Genomic DNA, 21046 nt, shown 5'->3' with positions numbered 1-21046 from the left:
AGGAGAAAGGGGAATAATGGAGGCTGAGCAAAGAGGTGGACAAAACTGTGGACTTTTTCCTCAGATATTAAAACAGAGTAAGAAGCCACAATAATTAAAGCAAACGTGACTCTAATGGATGAAAAGGCAGATCAGTGGAACAACAAAGAAGGTTTAGAAACAGGCCCTAACTTAAACAAGAAATTAGTACATGATAAGGCAGCATTTTATATCAGTAGGCAAAACATGGGTTATTCAATAAATGGCATTAGGATAACTGGTTAGCCATTTGCTTTAGGCATGGGTGGGGGTATGTGTATGTATGACTCTGTACCTCACATAAGTAAACCAAAATAAACTCCAGACGAATTGTATATTTACACATTAAAAACAAAAGCACACATTCACTGATGGAAAATATGGAAAAATTTCTTGGAATAGAGTGTCACTCTTAGTCTGATGCAAAAGCCATAAAAGAAATAAATTCAATTACATAAAAAATTTAAATGTTTACATAGCAAAAACTATCATAAAATTAAAAAACAAAACCAAAAAGGAATAAGAAAAATATTCACCAATCCAAGGTTATTCCCTAACAGTGAGAGGTCGTACAAATCAATGAAAGACTAACAACTCAGCAGAAAGGATAAAAGATAAGAAAGTTCACAGAAATATGAAAGACACTTCAGCATGTAAGAACATGTCAACTTCACCAATAATAAAAAAAAAGATGCAAAATAAAACTACATTGAGAAGCCATATATCTGTTCAAAATATCAATCTGAAATTTAAAATCTTAAGAAGAAAACTCCAGGCCCACATGACTTCACTGGTGAATGCTATCAAATGTGGAAGAAATAATATAAATCTTATACAAAAATTTCAGATAATAAAAGGAAAGAACACTTTCCAATACATTTTATGACATCATATAATCCTGACGCCAAAACCACACAAGGATGTTACAAGCAAAGAAATTTAGAGACCAGTATTACTAACAACACAGACACAAATATGTCTAATAAATATTAACAAACTAAGAATATATCCAGACAGTACATTCTTGGGAGTTTACCCCAAGAATGCGAGGCTGGATTAACATTTGAAAACCAATCAAAGTAATTCAGTATTATAACAGAATGGAGGAGAAAACCCATATGATAGTCTCTATATTTGTAGAAAAAGTGTTTAACACAATTTAGCATCCATTCATGATAAAAAAAAGTCAAGAAACTAGGAATAAAAGTGAATTCCCCTGGATAAAAGGGCACTTACAAAAAATCTACAGTTAACATCAGTCTTAATGGTGAAATATTAAACACTTTCTGCCAAGATTTGGAACAAAAGTAAACAAAAGTAAGGATATCTGCTTCTACTACTTTTATTCAACATTGTATTGGAGGTCTTAGTGCAGTAAGGCAAGAAAAAAATTAAAAGGCCTATAATTTGGAAAGAAAGACATAAATGTATTTTTACATGAATAGAATAGAATACATGTTTCTATTCACAGACAACATGATTGTAGATTCCTTAGTGTTTTCTACATATCCAAACAACTACTAGAGCTAATAAGTGAAATTATCAAGTTCTTGAGATACAAGGGTCAAGATACAAAAATCAATTGCATTTATATATAGTAGCAAACAACTGGAAAATAAAATTTAGAAAAATAACATCAAAACCCATAAAGCACTTTGAAATAAATTTAACACAAGACTTACAAGATACCTACAATGAAATTTATAAAACACTGCTAAAAGCAAAAAACGACCAAAAAAGGGCAGGGGGGGCGGGCAGTGGGAGAAACCATATTCATAGGATGGAACTCAATATTTTATGACATCATATTAAGACCTAATTATGAGGTCAATTCTTCTTAAAATGATCTATAGATTTAACAAAATCCCAAACAGAATCCCAGCGGGCCTGTGTAACAGAAACTGACAATCTAGTTCTAGTATATGGAAAGGTAAAGAACCTAAATAACCATAATAATATTGAAAAAGAACAAAGCTGAAAGACTCCAGTATCTGGCTTTAGAGCAGTTAATTAAGAGTGTGGCGTTAGCATCTGGATAGACAGATCAATGGAAAAGAAGACAGAAAATAGAAACATTCATACTGAAGAAATGAATGTCAACACTTATCTTACACCATACAAAGAATTAGAGATCTAAAATTAAATTGAAACTACAATTTAAAATTACAATGTTTTAAAGAAGAAAACAGAAGAATATCTATGACCAAGGGATAGGCAATAACTACTTAGGACACAGAAAACAATAACCATAAAAGATTGCTAAATTAGATTTCATCAAAATTAAAAACTTCTGCTTATCAAAACACGCCTTTAAGAAACTAAAGAGAAAAGCTTACATTAGGAGAAAATATCTGCAAAATATCTATGACAAAGAATAATGAGAATAGGATTTCTTACTGTCAGAAGGGAATTACAAAATAAGGTAAAGGGTAAGATTAAAATGAAACCTGAAGTGTTAGACTGGAATTGCAGGCACCACCAAGAAGATGGTTTAAATATACATATACAGATGACAGACAGATGAATGGATAGATTGATTTTCTAGCTCTGACCACTGAGAAAGCCTGGGAACAATGACACTCCAGTAGCAATGAGCACACCTGACATCCAGATTTTGACTTCGGAATACCTTTCTCCTCTAAAAAGAACCAGGGCTCTTTGGCAAATTGGCTAATTCCAGGACTGGGGCAGGGAAAGTATAAAATAAAACTAAAATATCTTCTTGTACTAGAAAATAAGAAAATGCTCAAAGAATGATGGAGATAGAACAATGCAAGAGAGATGGTTTCCTACTGAAAGAATCTGGGATACGCTGAGCATCAAAACAAGTAGTGGATCAGAACTAACTGAATAAAATAAAATCAAGAGTCTTTATGATAGAAATAAATGAATAAATAAATAAATGAAGGGAAAGGACAAGTTCTTTCTTACAATAGAATGCTAATTAAAATTTAGACAGAATGATGCAACTAGAAAATCAATATTAGTGGGTGAAAGTTTAATGAGGAACAGGATATTTCATAATCTCAAGTATCTCCCCACACATTACTTACTAATTACAAAGGGAAAAACAATGAATTTATAGTGGCCAAATCTGGCAGATACCGCCTTAATAAAGTGATCAAAATTAACATCACCAATATAGGAATGAACCATCAATATGCATCTCCTCATAAAGATGCACTGAGAAGAACACAACATCACTTCTGTGGTACTCCCATTCACAAACTCCTCCCTTCTATGGAAATACCAGAAAAATCTATTTTTTGGTAGAATTGAAGGACATTCTACAGAATAACAGGCCTATGCTCTTAAAAAATGTCAAGGTCAAGAAACACATGTACACGCACACACACATACACACACCCCTCCAAAGGCTGAGGAACTGTTTCAAATGAAAGGAGACTAAAGAGATATGGCAACTAAATATACTGTATGATCCTGGTTTGGATCCTGGATAAGGAAAAAAATATATATCCATACACAACATTAAGGAGGTAACTGACAAAATATGAATATGGACTGTATATCAGATCATACTATTGTATTATTGTTAAATGTTCTGATTTCAATCATTGTATAGTGGTTATGGAAGAGAAATGCTTAAATAAAAGGTCAAGTAATCAATATCAATATTCATGTGAGTTGGTATCTATCAGTTAACAAGGTCATCTTTCTTCTTCTGGAACCTGTGTGAAAAAGGAGCACATGCCAGCCACCTGCTGTTATCCAGCATTTGTCACAGGACTGATGATAATTATATCTGTGCTCACCCTGGATACAAAACAGCCACCCAACTGATTGCTTCTCCTCACGCTCCACTGCAAAATCAGACAGCTTAGGAGTTAGTTTCAGCTTTAGTCTCTACTTTTTCCCCTCAAAACAAAACAAAACAGTAAGAATGGATGAAATGATACAACAGGATGCTGCCCTCTGAAAATCTTAAGAACAGGGAAGTAGGTGAGAGTGTAGATCAAGGGTTGGCAAACTAGGGCCTATGGGCCACATCCAACCCTCAGCCTGTTGCTGTACACGCATGAACTAAAATTAGTTTTTATATTTTAAAATGGTTGTATATAGAAAAGAGCCATATCAGGCCTGAGACTGTTATTCTTGTATTTTAAACATTCAGAAAAGTATAGAGCATATAACATTCATGTACCTGACTACCTACCTTCATCAAATTCTAAAATCTTGTCGCACTTACTTCAGACTTTTTTCTTTTTTACAAAACAGAGTATTATAAATACAGCGGAAGCTCCCCTATATACATCTCCTGATCTTATTTCTACCCCACTGTCCTTCTTCACAGGTAAATAACATCCTGAATTTTTTGTTTATCATTCTTGGGCACTTTTTTACACTCTTACACTTCATATAGGTATCCATATACACATATAAGCTATGGCATTGCTTTACATGTTTTCAAATGACATAACTGGTATCATATTGTATGTATGATTCTTCACCATGCTATTTTTAACTCATTATGTTTTTAAGAGAACCATGCTTTAAAAAAAAAGAAGAACCATGCTTTAGCTCCTTCTTTCTAACTGCTATATGCTATTCCACTTTGTCTATTTTCCTGTTGATGAACATTGAAGTTGCTTCCAGATGTTTACTATTATGGACAATGCTACAATGAATAATCTTAGAAGTTAATCCTTGTGCATGCCAGAGTTTCTTTGAAGTATATACCTAGGAGTAAAATGCTGAGTAGAAGACCATGCCCATCCTCACTTTTACCTCATATTGCCAAACTGCTCTTTAAGATGCTATACAACTTTCAACTCTCACTAGTATCAGTTCCTGTTGCTCCTCTACTTTGCCACAATTATTACTGTTATAACTCTTTGTTTTCACATCTGATGATTGTGAAAGTATGTAGCATTTTAATCTGCAACTTAAATGTTACTAATGAGTGAGCATCTTTTCATATATTTATAACCACTCTGATTTTTTATTCTGTGAATTGCTGGTTCATATCCTCTACCCTGTTCTCTATTGAATCATCTTCTTATCTTATTGATCTATAGATGTAGTCTAATGTTTGCCAGTTACATGCATTGCAAATCTTTCCCTTGTCTTTGACTTGTCTTTTAATTTGCTAATGATATCTCTTGTGATATAGAACTTTAAAATTTTAATTCATCAAAATTTATCAATCTTTTATCAGTTTTGTCTTATTCAAAAATCTTTCAGAAAGTCACACAAATATTAATATGCTCCTATATTTCTTTATAAAATTTTATACTTTGCTTTTTCCATTTAAGTTTTAATCTAACTTAAAAAAATGTGTGTGCACTTGCATTTTGAGGTAGGAATTTTTTTCCCATATAATCAATTGTCCAAACACCATTTATCAACTAGTCCATTCTTACTCCTGTGATATATAAAACATCTCAAGTTTCCATGAGTACAAATAAATTTCTGGGCTCTCTCTATTCTGTTGCACTAGTATGTTTGCCTAAGTCTAATGCAATATCTTATTTTTATTTATTGTAGCTTCTTACTAATTCTTGTTATCTATCTTGTAGATCAATCATTTTATCTTAGTCTTCTTAAAAGTGTCTTAGTATTTTTGGCCCTTTACTCTTTCATTCAATTTTAGGGTCATGATCTCAGGTTCCACAAAAAATTTTGCTGAGACTTTGAATGGAATTACAATGAATTTATAGATGAAATCTGAGAGTTAAATAGTTTAAAACAAATAAAATGCAAAGGTGTAGTAAAAAGCCTGGCAGGAAACAATAATAAGCGAGTGATTTCTCCTGTACAAATTGGAAAAGAAATATGTCACTATGTTTTTTCATAAGCAAAACATAAGCTTAAAAATATGGAAAAATTTATATGTTCTAACCTATCCTGCAGGGCCATAGCAGTCACCCTGGTTTTCCATATAACAATAGGCTACACAAATAGAAACTCTTACTAAGTTTCTATAGCAGGGGGAAAAAACCCAATAAAATGAAATAAAGAATGGGGAATGCTGACAACATTAAGCATCCTTATCTATTCTGAGCTGCTCTTGTGCACTACAGGTATCAGAGCTAAAAATCACTGGAAGCAGTCGCTCAGTTTCTATTTCAACTGTTTAAATGTTTTCCTGTCATGCTCCCAGCACTCAGAACAGACTTCTCTTTTTGTGTCTAATCTGCATTTTGATTGGTTATTCAATAACATCTTATCGGAGATCAGTTTTGGTGCAGGTTGTTCCTAATGGGAAATCACCTTCTTTAGGCTTCTCCCTGTCTCCACAGATGGGAAGCAGGTGACTTTCTGCTGCCCCCTTCTGGTTTCTGACTGCGGTAAAGCTTAAGCAATATGGGTACATACAACCCTCAGAATGGGAGAAAATATGTGCAAATGAATCAACTGACAAAGGATTAACCTCCAAAATTTACAAGCAGCTCATGCAGCTCAATATCAAAAAAACAAACAACCCAATCCAAAAATGGGCAGAAGACCTAAACAGACATTTCTCCAAAGAAGATATACAGATTGCCAACAAACACATGAAAGGATGCTCAACATCACTAATCATTAGAGAAATGCAAATCAAAACTACAATGAGGTATCACCTCACACCAGCCAGAATGGCCATCATCAAAAAATCTACAAACAGGGCTTCCCTGGTGGCACAGTAGTTGAGAGTCTGCCTGCTGATGCAGGGGATGCAGGTTTGTGCCCTGGTCCGGGAAGATCCCACATGCCGCGGAGCGGCTGGGCCTGTGAGCCATGGCCGCTAAGCCTGCGCGTCCGGAGCCTGTGCTCCGCAACGGGAGAGAAAAAAAAAAAAAAAAGTAAAAAATCTATGAACAATAAATGCTGGAGAGGGTGTGGAGAAAAGGGAACCCTCCTGCACTGTTGGTGGGAATGTAAATTGATACAGCCACTATGGAGAACAGTATGGAGGTTCCTTAAAAAACTAAAACTAGAACTACCATACCAGCAATCCCACTACTGGGCATATACGCTGAGAAAACCATAATTCAAAAAGTCATGTACCACAATGTTCACTGCAGCTCTATTTACAATAGCCAGGACATGGAGGCAACCTAAGTGTCCATCGACAGATGAATGGATAAAGAAGAAAAAAAAAAGGTTATGAAGAAACTAGAGGCAGGACGGGAATAAAGACGCAGACCTACCAGAAAATGGACTTGAGGACATGGGGAGGGGGAAGGGTAAGCTGGGAAAAAGTGAGAGAGTGGCATGGACATATATACACTACCAAATGTAAAATCGATATCTAGTGGGAAGCAACTGCATAGCACAGGGAGATCAGCTCAGAGAGATCAGCTCGGTGTCTTGTGACCACCTAGAGGGGTGGGATAGGGAGGGTGGGAGGGAGGGAGACGCAAGAGGGAAGAGATATGGGGATACATGTATATGTATAGCTGATTCACTTTGTTATAAAGCAGAAACTAATGCACCATTGTAAAGCAATTATACTCCAATAAAGATGTTAGAAAAAAAAAGGTATATACATTGAGCCCTTCCTTTTTAATGTCAGACAGCTTTCCAAAAAATGTGACGTCCTTTCCATCTGGGTGTTTAACTACTAATGTTCATAAGCATCTATTTCTCCCTATCTCTGAGCCATGATAATCTTTGCACCTTGATGCCCTCGGGGTGGGAGTGCTGAAGATGTATGGGAACTATTAGTCTTAGGAAGGTAAACTGGAGTCAAAATACATTTTTCCTAAGGAGAGAAGTATGGGGAAGAAACAGTCCCTGTCCTTCAAGATGTTACAATCTAGCAAAACCAACACTAAGGCCAAATTTACTGAACACTAATCTTCTCTGTCCTAAGATTGTTCTAAGGACCTTATTATAATATATTCATTTCTTTAAGTCTCATATACCTATTCTAAATCACAGGCACTATTTTAATCCCCATTTTGTGGATGAGGAAACTGAGGGACAGAGAATATAAGTAACTAAATCATACAGTTAATAGATAGCTGTATTCAAATCTAGACAGATTGGCTCCAGAGGCCATGCTCTTATCTAATACATTATACTGTTTCTCAAGTAAAGAAAAATAAGAAGCACTTATTTTTGATTAGTCAAAAGACAAAACAAACTAAATAAGCACCCCTGACTAGATAAAAGAAAAATCTATACAAGGAGTCAGAGAAATCACGATCAAATCATGAAATCAGAGCAAGTTTACAGATGTAGTAGAATTTGGGACAGGCCTTAAAAGACGGGTTGTACTCTTATTATAGAAGGAGATGGGGAATGGAGGGAAGAACAGAGGCAAAGACAGTAAAGTACAGGGCACATTCAGAGAGCAAGAGTCCATTTTGGCTGGAGTCTAAAAGCACTGTGTAAATGTCCCATACATGTTAACTGTTTCCACCTGCTATTAAGTCAGCAAATGGAGGATTATAATAATCTATACGTACAAGATCCACAAAGTTCTCGTTTTTTTTTTTTTTTTTAAGTTCTCGTTTTAATGAATAATTTCAGTGTCCTTCCTATCAAAACTCTGCCTGGGCTTTTATCAATAGGGACTAATGACCGATTTGAGTTCCCCTCCTGGCAGCATCCATCACTGAGCCATGAAACAGTCCGTGTGTAATAAATACAGTGTTCATGCACTGTAATGGCCTAGAGTTGGAACACCTGGTTTTAAGTCCCAGCCTTGCCCATCATTAGCTATGAAACTGGTAACAACATCTGTCTTAGTATCAGCACTGATATTAAAAAGAAGAACAGAACAGATTTCAAAATACAAACTCTTGCCTGGTTTAAAAAAACAACAACAAACAAACATAACAGGAAATCTGGCATGGAAATGACAGCAGCCAAGGCCACTAAAGAGAATTCACATTAAATACTTCTAGCTCCTCAAATGTCCTCTTGCCTAGACCCATGACATCTGGAAATACTCAGGAATTTATCTGCCACTGGCCTCAAAAGTCATGATGCAATCAACTGAAACCTCTGTTCCCACAAATCTCTTCCTGAAGCTTTTGTTTATCTACTCATCTCTCCCTTAAATATTGTACCAGCTCCTGAAAAGATCTCTTAATTATCTTCAAATCAAACCTCCTCAATACAAAACCCTACCAAAGTCTCTTTAATAAATATAATATATTCAGTTATACTTTCTCTCTGCCCTATAGCTATAATTCCTTGTACCATGGTTATGACTTCACAGTTATGAAAATAACCAGTAAAAAAAGTTTTGGATCAAAGGACTCTGTACTGTGGAAAAAACAATTTGGGATATATCTTTTTATAGGAACTATTGGAGTTTTTAGGTTTAATCCGCAAAGGGTTCTGCAGCTATTAGAATAGATCAACTTTAGCCCTCTCCTTCTAAATCCCATGTACATGCAAGGCATCAAAAATACATGTTTTGTGGGCCTTTCAGATAAAGATCATAGGTAAATGTCAAATATGTATGGTACAGAAATTAGTTCCCTGGAAAACAAGAGTGAATACCCTACTCTCATACCAAGAAATTTGCTAAAGGTACTTATAAGTAAGACAGTAAATGAAGAAGCCTGCCCCTCAAATCCAGAAGAGAATGAGTGATCCCCTATTTTTTCTGTTGTTTAATTTTACATCTGCTAGTTGTTATTTTGATATTCATGGTTAAGGTGGCTGAACTTCAATTCTACTATTTAAATAAATAAGGCTCTGAGTGAGAAACTAAACAAAGACCAGAACCTCATGCTTTCAAAGTCTGAAGCTCCTGGTGATAAAGTCTAGCTTCTATATCAGTGAGACTGAGAAACAGATTTCAGATATGTAAGGTGCCTTGAGAGGCATCCAAGATCAGCTGCTTGTCTAGGAAGCTGATGTCCAGATAGTTCATTAACTGGTTCCAATTTACAGATCAAAGTGGGAACTAAACCGGTCCTGAAAACACAGGTCACCTGACTCTTTCCTCCCATCCTGATTCCTTCAGAGTCTTTTCGGCTCTTTTTTTTTCCCCCATGACTATGTATTTTCAACTGGTGAACCTCTGTATTTGCTAGGTTTTTCTATGGTTTAATTAATTTCATGTCACTTGGTTAGGAGGTATTTAAATATTCACTGAGTATGCTGGTTTACTACCTAGACTGCCTCAGGAAAAAGAACTGGCACAAAGAGACACACTGGTCTAGCTGATGACCCTCTGAACTTCAAGTCAGGCCTTCATCCACAACTAGAGCTTGGACTTGTCACTTGGAAATTGCTTAGTCTTCCTAGGTCTTAATTTCAGATTCTGAAAGTTAGCAGGACTTCAGGGCTTCAGAGATCACCTAGTCTAAAAGTTCCCAACTTGTACCAGGACACCAGGTAGACCCTAATGTAAGTATGTTTTGGCAGTTGTTCTTTCTCCAAAGCTCTGTGGCCAGTTCCTCTCAAATAATCCAAATGTGGTCTGTAGGCATAAGACGTGATGCAGCAAACTTAGAAATATGTATACGTACAATGAAAAGGCAAGAAAAACACACTGCCTTGCTGTCTTCTAAATCTGCTTCCAATTCAATACTTCTATTAAAGTAGACCAGCCTCATTAACTGAGGTTCAATTTTCAGTTCATTTTTGACCTTCCTTGTTTTCTAGCTTTATATTCAACCTGTCACTAATCCTGTTGATTGATTTTTCCTTCCTATGTGCAAAATATTTCTTTCTTCATTTCCACCACAGGACGGGCCTTTTATCACCTTAAGTATAGATAATAAATTTCCCTCCCACACTTACCTCTTTCAATCCAAAACTTACTCTATTAACCTTCCTGTAACAAGTTTATGATATACATTTCTCAAGAATCTACTGATGACTAACAATCTTAAGGATCTTTAAGAAAATTTTTTTTTAATAACTAGTATCTGCAGGCCTTGACGGACATAATCTTTTTGTAATGGATATTATTTCACATGTATGCTGTGCGTCAGAAGTTCCTAGAGGTGAAATTATTGGGTCAAAGGGTATATGCATTCATAATTTTGATAGATGTTGCCAAAGTTCTCTCTACAGAAGTTGTACCACTATATATATATATATATATATATATATATCTACTAGCAACGCGTGATGCTGCCAGCTTTCTATTCCCTCTGTAATCTGCCCACCTTATTTCCCACGACTCCCTGGTAGGCCCGTCAATCCCCATAAGGTCAGATCTCACCTCACTCTATTAATCCCCCCTATACTGCTTGCTGCATCTTGAACACTCACTCCCATTTCTTCTACTCATCCAATCTTCAAGGCTGTCTCAAGTTCTGCCTCTTTTATGAATGTTGCTGATCATGACATCAACCCCTCTTCCAGCCTGCCCAAAGCATGTTTTCTCAGACACACACATTTTGTTACATATCATCAATTTACCTATTTATTATATCGAAGATTTCTGTTGAATTGTTTCACGTATCTAGTTATCCCCAGCCAATTTATAATCTTTTTTTTTTTTTTTGCGGTACGCAGGCCTCTCACTGTTGCGGTCTCTCCCATTGCGGAGCACAGGCTCAGCGGCCATGGCTCACGGGCCCAGCCGCTCCGCGGCATGTGGGATCTTCCCGGACCGGGGCACGAACCCGTGTTCCCTGCATCGGCAGGCTGACTCTCAACCATTGCGCCACCAGGGAAGCCCTATAATCTTTTTGATTGTAGTGATTCATATCCTTCCTTTGAACACACCACAGTTCTGGTAAATTAAAAAATACTTCTCTTAAACCTTCTATTGGCTTTGGAAATTTCCTTTTACACAGAACTGAGAATCATTTGTCTTACAGACTTGAATCTGAAATTCTGTCAGGACAGTTTAAATTTGTCTTCAATGGAAAAAGAATGATTACTGACTTTCAAATAATCAATATCCCTTCATATCCTATAAGATCCTTCTTACCATCTTATTTCTAAATATATACTAGATACTCAATACATATTTCTGGAATTGATCTTGCTCCTACTTTCTCTATTATTAATAATATATGTATGCATGTATGTGCGTACATACACACAAAGTGATTCTAAAATTGATATGGAACGCAAAGGACCCAGACTAGGTAAAACGACTTTGGAAAAGAACAACAAAGTTGGAAGACTCACACTACCTAATTTTAAGATTTATTATAAAACTACAGCCATAAAGATAGTGTAGTACTGGCATCAAGAGAGGCAATGGAACAGAGATCAATGGAACAAAACAGTTCAGAAAGAGACTCACTTGTCTATAAACAACTGGTTTTCAACAAAGATTCAAAGGTAATTCAGTGCAGAAAGAAAAGTCTTTTCAACAAATGGTGCTGATACGACTAGGTATTCTTAACATCAGAAATTTAACTTGGACCCTTACCTCATACCATATTAAAAAAAATAACTTAAAATGGATCATAGACCTAACTGTGAAACCTAAAACTATAAAACTTCTGAAACAAAACATAGGAGAAAAATGGTGTCGGGTTAAGCAAAGATTTCTCAGTTGACACCAAAGGCATGATTCATAAAAGAAAAAATTAACAAACTGGACTTCCATCAAAAATAAAAACTGCTCTTTGAAAAACACTGTTAAGTGAATAAAAAGATAAAGAAGATTACGAGAGAAAAAGTTCTCAAAACTCAATAATAAGAAAACAAGCAACTCAATAAAAGAAAAAAGGGCAGAAGATTTAAACAGATACTTTACCAAGGAGTTATATGGCTAGAAAATAAGCACATGAAAAGATGCTCAACATCATTAATTATTAGGCAAATACAAATTAAAACCACAGTGAGTATAACCACTCTGGAATGTATACCTGCTATATGTTCCAGCCATTCCACTGCTAGATATTTACCCCAAAGAAATGAAAGCTTACGCCTCTACAAAGACTTATAAATAGATGTCTGTAGCAGCATGAACTGCTTTGGCCTCCGAGGATAAGGGCCTTCAGGGACCCATTCATTACGCCAGAGGAATACGAGAGCATCTAAGGTGTGAGATCACTCTGGGCAAGTTGGGTGGAATGTTAGAACCATAGCCAAGAAAACACCCTTGAATGTTACCCCTACACTCCTCCTATGACCAGGCTCCAGGTTGAAATAACAACACCAGCGGGAGAGAAGTGCAAAGTCAGAAGGAGTGGAGGCTCCATGGGTCTTTGGCAAGGCGTGGACGATGTTCGTGACAATCTGCTATCCTCTCATGCAGAGCCATTAACAGTACCCCTCTCCCAGGCCTGTGGTAAGGATTAGCAAATAAGAACTAAATAAAGCACTTGGCAATATTAAAGTATGAAAGTGTTTTTCTAAAAAATGCTTTAAGACTCATTTACCGCCCCCCTTGGGCTCTTTGCTCTTTCCTTAATAATGTTCAAACATAATGAGACTTGGCAGTATGCTAACAGAAAAATTTTAAATTTCATTTTAGTGCTGTAAAACACAATCTCTATGCCCTCAAAGAAAAATGATCACTGCTTAAACTCATGAACAGTGTTCCCTCCTAGTAAACTCCCACTTGCCCCTCTTCCTACAGGCAGAAATGGATTCTTATAACATAGGCCTGGGGTAATGCACTCACCTTCTAAGGAACCATGTGGTTATTTTTGCTTATTGAAAAATGAAGCTATTTTGGTCCTTCCTTTTTAAGGCTGGCTGCCAACCCGGGACCTGGAGACGTGCAGGCTGCCATCTGCCTTGCCCCAGCTGTTCCTGACCCGCCATCCGTCTCCAACCAGGGACACTTGGTATCTGCCAGGTCGGTTAAACCACGGATGAAAGATGCCTGAGGCCAAGGTACAGTGTGGATGACTCTGTTGGCAACACACAGCCTGCCACACATCCTTAACTTCCTCTCATTAGTGGGTGGCACGCCACTCTCCATGGCAACACAGAGAGCTGTATTCTGAGAAAAACAGACCTTCTCATGGAGCTCTGCAACAATGTTTTCTTATTGTGTGACAAGTAATTCAGCATTCCCCACATTTTTGCTAACAACCAAAAGGCTACCTTGTAAAGAATGTATATTCTTAAAATAGAGAGAATATGTTATACAGATTAGAAATGTCTATCACTTATCCTTAGGAATGACCATTTAGGTTGCAGATTAAATTATCAGTTCAAATTATTGATGCTCTAACAGTAAAAGGAAAGTTTAATTTCATGCATCTCTTAACTGCCATGGTCCCAAAGTTATTTGAAAGTCTAAATAAGCCTTTAAAAATGCAATTTGCAAACATCCTCAGTGAAGAAGGAATTTTTATGGCTTGGGTTTGCATTCTATTAATGCAGTAATCAAATACTAATACAGCCACTGTTAAAGCTTGTTATAAACCATGAAAGTAACAGCTTTTACTCATGCCACAATTTCACTGATGACATGCAGTTTTATCTCCTGAAAGGGAGACACAGAGCCTGCCTCAGGGCTCACGTGTCTGCATGTGGGCAGCACACATCAATCTGCAGAGTCCTGAGCTCAGAACTACTGACTAGGTGGTCCAGAAAAGACACGCTCTCAAAAAATAATAAATGAAAATTCTAGATAAACTCACTATACAATAACATTGACCTCAAGCAGACAGATCACAAAAAGAGATCTATTATGGAGAAAAAGCTAAGATCATGGTTCTTAGGATACAGACAACAACCCACAGACTATGAGAAATATAAGGGATTTCCTCTTATCCCTTAATTGAATTTATTATTTTTTTCATTTTTTTTTTTTTTTTTTTTGCAGTACGCGGGCCTCTCACTGTCGTGGCCTCTCCCGTTGCGGAGCACAGGCTCCGGACGCGCAGGCCCAGCGGCCATGGCTCACGGGCCCAGCTGCTTCGCAGCATGTGGGATCCTCCCGGACCGGGGCACGAACCCGCATCCCCTGCATCGGCAGGCGGACTCTCATTGCGCCACCAGGGAAGCCCCATTATCCCTTAATTTTAATTTCCTCCTGCTTTACCACACTCTAGACTGTACTTTCCATGGAATTCCTCCTGCCTCAATTTTCTTAAAAATAAATTGTAGCCCCATCTGAAATCCTTATCGGTATTACCTGGCACTGGGAAAGCACTGTCTTGGTCTTTCTAGTACTGTTCCACTGTTCACATTCACCCTCATGACTTCCTTTCTCAGCGCAGGACAGGCAGTGGCTTACACACACACACACTCTATGTTGGGTCTGCTCAGTTAATCTCCATGCCTTAGTCTCTGTGTCAGTAAAATCAAGATGCAAACTGGATTCTTAGCAACACTATAAATTGATAGTAAGGCAAAGGTAAGAAATCTTTTTTCTTCAAAAGCCAATGAGAGGGCATGTGGGTAAGAAGCAGAAATCAATCCTTTGGCAAGGAAAAAAAAATTGGTTGCTCAATTCCTTTTAAAACTAAAGTGGGACGTATAAAACTCTTTTTAACAAATGTTAAGCATGAATCAGCTGTCAACTTTTCATGCTCACCAATCACTGAGCAGCCTCTTCCTCTTAGCTGCCATTAGCTGTGCTGTGCTCTTACCTTTATCTTCTGTGCCACCAAACCTCTGCTGCTACTGCAGGGGGAACACCGTGGCTTCTCCCCTTGCCAACCCGGGGCTGGAGTGCGGAGGCGGGTGATGATACCAAAATCGAGCATCGCTGTTCCCACCCAACACCGTCCCAGCGCTAGTCTCCTGATGGACAGCATCTCAGGGCCTGTCCAAATCTCACTTTTCACCAAACCTCTTCCTGCTCCAGTAGGGAGACAAGAGACTGGCTGTATCTAAGTTCTCATTTGGATAACAGAACACGTATCAACCATATGCCTGTCTTACTCTATAAGGTCTAATCTAAAATAAAAGAAAGCCTTCTTTGTAAGAAGAAAAACAAAGAACTAGAAAACTGCAAAAAGCCTGGGGTAAGAAGCAGGAATAAGCCTAAGCAAAAGGCCTTCACAGTGAGGTTTATAACATTTTTTTGTGGCATGAACTCGCGGGCAGTCTGATGGCACCTTCTCGAATAATGTTTTAAATGCACAGGATAACGAAGGAGACCAATTATAGTGAAATAGAATTATCAAAACATCAAAAAATCCTTGAGATATGGTCACATGTGCTTCTCCATTAATGTACGAAACAAAACTAGCCAGCAGTAGTTTAATTATAAATGCAATTTCTAAGCAGTGATGAGCATAATTTGTCAAGATAGCTGCAACAAATATAATGAGATATAAAAAAAATTAATGATTTTTATTGGTGAGAAAGACACAGATGCTGCTAACAGTACTGTGATCTGTTGCCTATATTCACAATTGAAGGCAATGCTAAATACTGAGAGGTGAGTGAAAATAAAAATGCAATTTTATTCTCATCTAAGTTCACAGAATCCCCTGAATTCTCTCCACCACCCTGATATATAAAGAAGCTGGAGGCACAGCTTTTCTGGCTGAAGCAGAAGCAGAGGGCTGGTGGCAGGACTGTCTGGCCTCTCCCTCACATCGTATTCCTCTCCAAGCCACGCACCGGAGGCCCCTGTGAGGAACCAGCTCGAGGGCTTCTTGGAAGACAGTTTGCAAACCACTCATAAAGTGATTTATTATTCAGCCTGCTGAGAGTATCCCTGCAAGAGCATGCCTGTGCCTATTTTCCTAACCTCCCAGCCATATCTATACACAGTTTATGAAGTCCCTGGCTCACGTCCTTCTTATCTTGCTTTATTTTTTATTTGTTTCTTTTATTCTCTTATTTTAATCATGTTTTATTTTGTTACAGCCCAACAGTTCTTAGCAGGCTTTGCTCTCTTATTTCTTAGCTTTCATATTTTGTTTATTTTACTTCAATTTAGCCGTTTTACTGTTGTAATCACTTTTACTCTTGGTTTGTTGTAGAGTATTATCAGGTTTTTTAAAAAAATTTCTTTATTGTCAACCTATATCGTTCCTGGTATTAAGTGACTTAATCATCTTTAGTTCACATTATTCTTTTGTTTAAAGCATCATTTCCCTTTCCTTGGTGTTTCCATTTTTTATTTGTAAGTAGCAGGGCAGAAGTTGACCAAAAGGTTGTGGGCCCCCAGAGAGGAGCCCAGAGCCCAAAGAAGCATGGTTGAGCATTTGTTCTCCCTCCTGCTATCTAAATAGCAGCCTCTCTTTAACTCTCCTTAAAACATCCCTGGGACTCTTTAATGTTGATGCCCCCAAACTTTTAAACCTGTGTACTTCAGGAGATTCAAAGGCTGAGAGTCTTTCTTGGAATGAGAGGAGGATAACACACTGGCATGTGCCAGAAGCACCCTGAACTGCTTACTTGTTCACCTGACAACGGCAGGTGCTCAACTAGCTCTCCACTGATCACCCCAGGTTTCCAAACTTCTTCGGCTCTAACAGCCTTTACATAATCACTGGGGAGATCTGATCACTAGAAGATGAGAGGATGCGGCGATTACGTTCTGCTTGCAGAGCCTGGTCTCTACAGACTGAGGCAGGGAAAGATTTGTGCCACTGACAGAGGTGGCAGCCGAAGTCCTGTTGTGGGCCTTCCCCTCAAAGACAGTACTGCCTGGGGAATGAGAAATTCTCCAGGCAGGCCAGCAAGAAGCTATTAGTTGCAGGATTAATGAATTGCTCCTATATTTCCATATCTTACACCTGTGATTGTAAGTTTACCCCGAGATGTCTAAAGTATGTGGAAATGTTAGGCATTGCAACCATGAACGCTGAAGACCTAACTGGTGGAAATCCCAGAGGCCCTCGGTGTCCTCAGGATTAACATTCTTGATTTCAATTAAAGCAGGGAAACCCCAAGAGTTCATAACTTAACCTGCAATTCTGCTAAGGCACTACTATGTTTTGTATATCCTCTAAGTCTGGAAAGCAGGAGTTGATGCTTAGCTGATGAACGAATACTGGCCAGCCTCCATCATCTACACCTGATGCAGCTTTACTGTGCTGTATTTGGTCTCACACACATACAACAGTAATCTCATGAAGTCATAAAAACATTTCTTTCTTAAAAAAAAATAAATCTCAGAAAAAGAGAGCTAATTTTCTTGGCAATGGGAGGAGAAAAACGGAAATAAAACAGTGATAAGTCATGGTTAGAACACTAGTTTTGATTAAGCAAAGGATGGGGAATGTCAAATTAAACAACGCCTCAGATTTAAGATGGACAAGAGTCTTCTATATGACCTATATAAAAACAGGGAGATTTTATGAAGCTTTCAATAAGACTCCAGGCCTCACAAAACTGGACATGATATGAAGAATTAATCACAGAATGTCTTTCTGTAGGACTTAAAATTTCTCAGTTAAACTTTAATGCGTGAAGACAGGGAGAGTGTCTAACTTATTCACCACTATATGTCCAGCACCTTGGACAAATTCTGGGCACACAATGGGTGCTCAGTAAATACATGCTGAATATTGAATTGCTGAAATCAATTATATGCTACAGAGCTACAAGTAAATTTGGGACATATTTCTTCTAAGACTATAGCACTGTGTCCTACAGGATGGAATTCTAAAAAATAGTTCCTATTTATAAATTGGAACGATTTTCTGCATTTTCCCATGAACAAAGCAAACAAAGGTGCCAGCCCAAATACACCTTTCACCACTGGCAAAAATAACTACCAAAGGAGCCTTACAGTGCCAAAGAACCACTAAAGGAAGGCAGGGCTTGCTCCCATCAAGGAATCCATTTATGTTTATCTTAATGAAGGGTAGGAGGGCACTTGCAATTATGATTTCAGCACCTAGAATTTAAACTTCAGACACTGTTAAAGACAATCTTAGATTTAAAATAATTTTTTTTTTAAGGTTTGGAATCTTATCTACTTGAGATTTGTATTTAAACAGAAAACACCAAAACGGTGGTAGAATCTACCCAATTCAGGAAGAAAAAAAAGAAGCCTTATTACTAGTTTGCAATATCACTGCAAGAAAATTGGATATGTTTTCCCTAATATAAAGAAAGCTTTAAAAAAAATATACCCAGATGTAAATAACTGAAAACTCTCTTGATCAAAACAAAGTTAAGGGACTTCCCTAGTGGCACAGTGGATAAGACTCCACGCTCCCAGGGCAGGGGGCCCGGGTTCGATCCCTGGTCAGGGAACTAGATCCCACATGCTTGCCGCAACTAAGAGTTCGCATGCCGCAACTAAGGAGCTCACGTGCACAACTAAGGAGCTGGTGAATCACAACTAAAGAGCCTGCCTGCAGCAGCTAAGGAGCTGGCAAGCCGCAATTAAGGAGTCCACCAGCCACAACTAAGGAGCTCACCTGCTGCAACTAAATAAATAAATAAATATTTTTTAAAAAACCAAAGATCGAATGGGAAATTCTAATACAATGTTTACTGGAAACATTTTAAATTTCAGCCTGAGTCTTTTTTTGCAGCCTAGGAATTAGAACAAATCATAAATCTGATTTTTAAAATCACAATAATGAATCACAATAAAAAGTTGTAAAAAAAAAAAGTTAGTTGTAAGGTATCATTTTGACAGGTATTTGATAGATGAAAAGTCAACTATAAGAATAAATCATAATTTATTTGATCAATCCTTTATTTAATGAACTTTAGGTTATTCCAGTTTTTACTGCTATAGACGGTGCTGTACTGAACATACTTCTTTGTACACAGCGGAGAGTGTAGCTGTAGGTCAGTGGGATTGTTCCCAGTTGTGAGAAAGAATGAAGTAAAGGTAGTAATGTAGGAAAAGTGTTAATTGAAAATAGGAGCTGAATAGTACTTAAAGAGTGCATTTCCACCTAAATAAAAAAGGGAGGAAAAAGATAAACAGACATATATTTTTTTCTCCTATCAGACTAACAAAAATCCACAAGTGTGAAAATACCTCTGTTGGCCAAGCTGTAGAAACAGGCCTCTTTCTTACACTGCTGGCGGGAATGTAAATTTCCCAATGGAAAGCGATTTGGCAACAGCTATTGAAATTAAATATGTATATATATATATATATACATGTGTATTATTACATTTACATATGTATTAAATATACATACTTACGAGAACTATGTGCAAAATTACCTATGTAAAAGACTACTAATTATTGCATTGTGCATCATACAGAAAGAGAGCACAAACAACCTAAAGGCCCTACAATAGGCAACAGGTTTAACTAATATATTCATAGTATGGAATGTGACAGTTATAAAAAGTGTCTAATCTCTCTATACACTGATATGGAAAGATCTCCAAAGCACAAACTTAAAAAGCAAGGAGTTGGGGGCTTCCCTGGTGGCGCAGTGGTTGAGAGTCCGCCTGCCAATGCAGGGGCACAGGTTCGTGCCCCGGTCCGGGAAGATCCCACATGCCGCGGAGCGGCTGGGCCTGTGAGCCATGGCCGCTAAGCCTGCGTGTCCAGAGCCTGTGCTCCGCAACGGGAGAGGCCACAACAGTGAGAGGCCCGCATACCGCAAAGAAAAAAAAAAAAAAAGCAAGGAGCTGAACATTATATACAGTACTTAGCACCTTTTGTGTTAAAAAAGGATGTGAAACAAGAGAATATATAGTCAAATGAAATGGAAAACTTACTTGTACAGGTAATACTCTGCATGGTCTATCTCTTCTCGAGATGAAATGTTGTCCACAAACTAAAAGACAAAAAAAGAAAGCTTTGGTTGAATATAAATTATGCCATATATTGAGCCTAAGTCACACACTGACCTTAAAAATAAAACACGCATTTTATTAGAACAGTGTTCATGTAGTGTGGCTCCATCCTCAAAACCACTCTATGTTAATGCCAACAAATAATCTACAATGGCCTCTCTTTTTCTGTATGTAGAACAACCTTGGTTAGAAAAACTGTTTAAAAACTAAACGTTAACCTTGCTCAGAACAAGAGAGAGCTCCTCTTAGTATATTTATAATTAGTCACTGGTATTTCCCATTAACTTTAAACCCTGATATTTTCTCTATGTTCCAAACTCCAAATACATGGGAACACATAGTTGAAAGGATGAAGACTCTGATGGCTGAAAAAAACATGGCCCAAGAGAGGAAAAGTCTAAATTTAGAGAACTCAGCCTTATAACCATTTTTCCTATCTGATTTGGTTCTGCTACAGACCAGTCAACCTGTGATTCTTCTACCAGCAAAGTCTCCCCTCGAACCA

General features: G+C 37.6%; 1 protein-coding gene across 1 annotated transcript in view; it reads right to left on the bottom strand.

The window, feature by feature from the left end:
* The window catches only part of MRPS27 (mitochondrial ribosomal protein S27), an 89863-nt gene that overhangs the window by 48372 nt on the left and 20445 nt on the right, over positions 1-21046 (bottom strand). The window contains exon 4 of the mRNA XM_024756160.1: positions 20464-20522. Within this exon, the coding sequence (XP_024611928.1) occupies positions 20464-20522 (59 nt within the window). The remainder of the gene's footprint in view (positions 1-20463; positions 20523-21046) is intronic.

Source organism: Neophocaena asiaeorientalis, unplaced genomic scaffold (assembly GCF_003031525.2).
Source record: "Neophocaena asiaeorientalis asiaeorientalis breed wild unplaced genomic scaffold, Neophocaena_asiaeorientalis_V1.1 scaffold376, whole genome shotgun sequence".
Taxonomy (NCBI): Eukaryota; Metazoa; Chordata; class Mammalia; order Artiodactyla; family Phocoenidae; genus Neophocaena; species Neophocaena asiaeorientalis.
The sequence above is the reverse complement of the archived record's forward strand: the minus strand, read 5'-3'. Positions and strand labels throughout refer to the sequence as shown.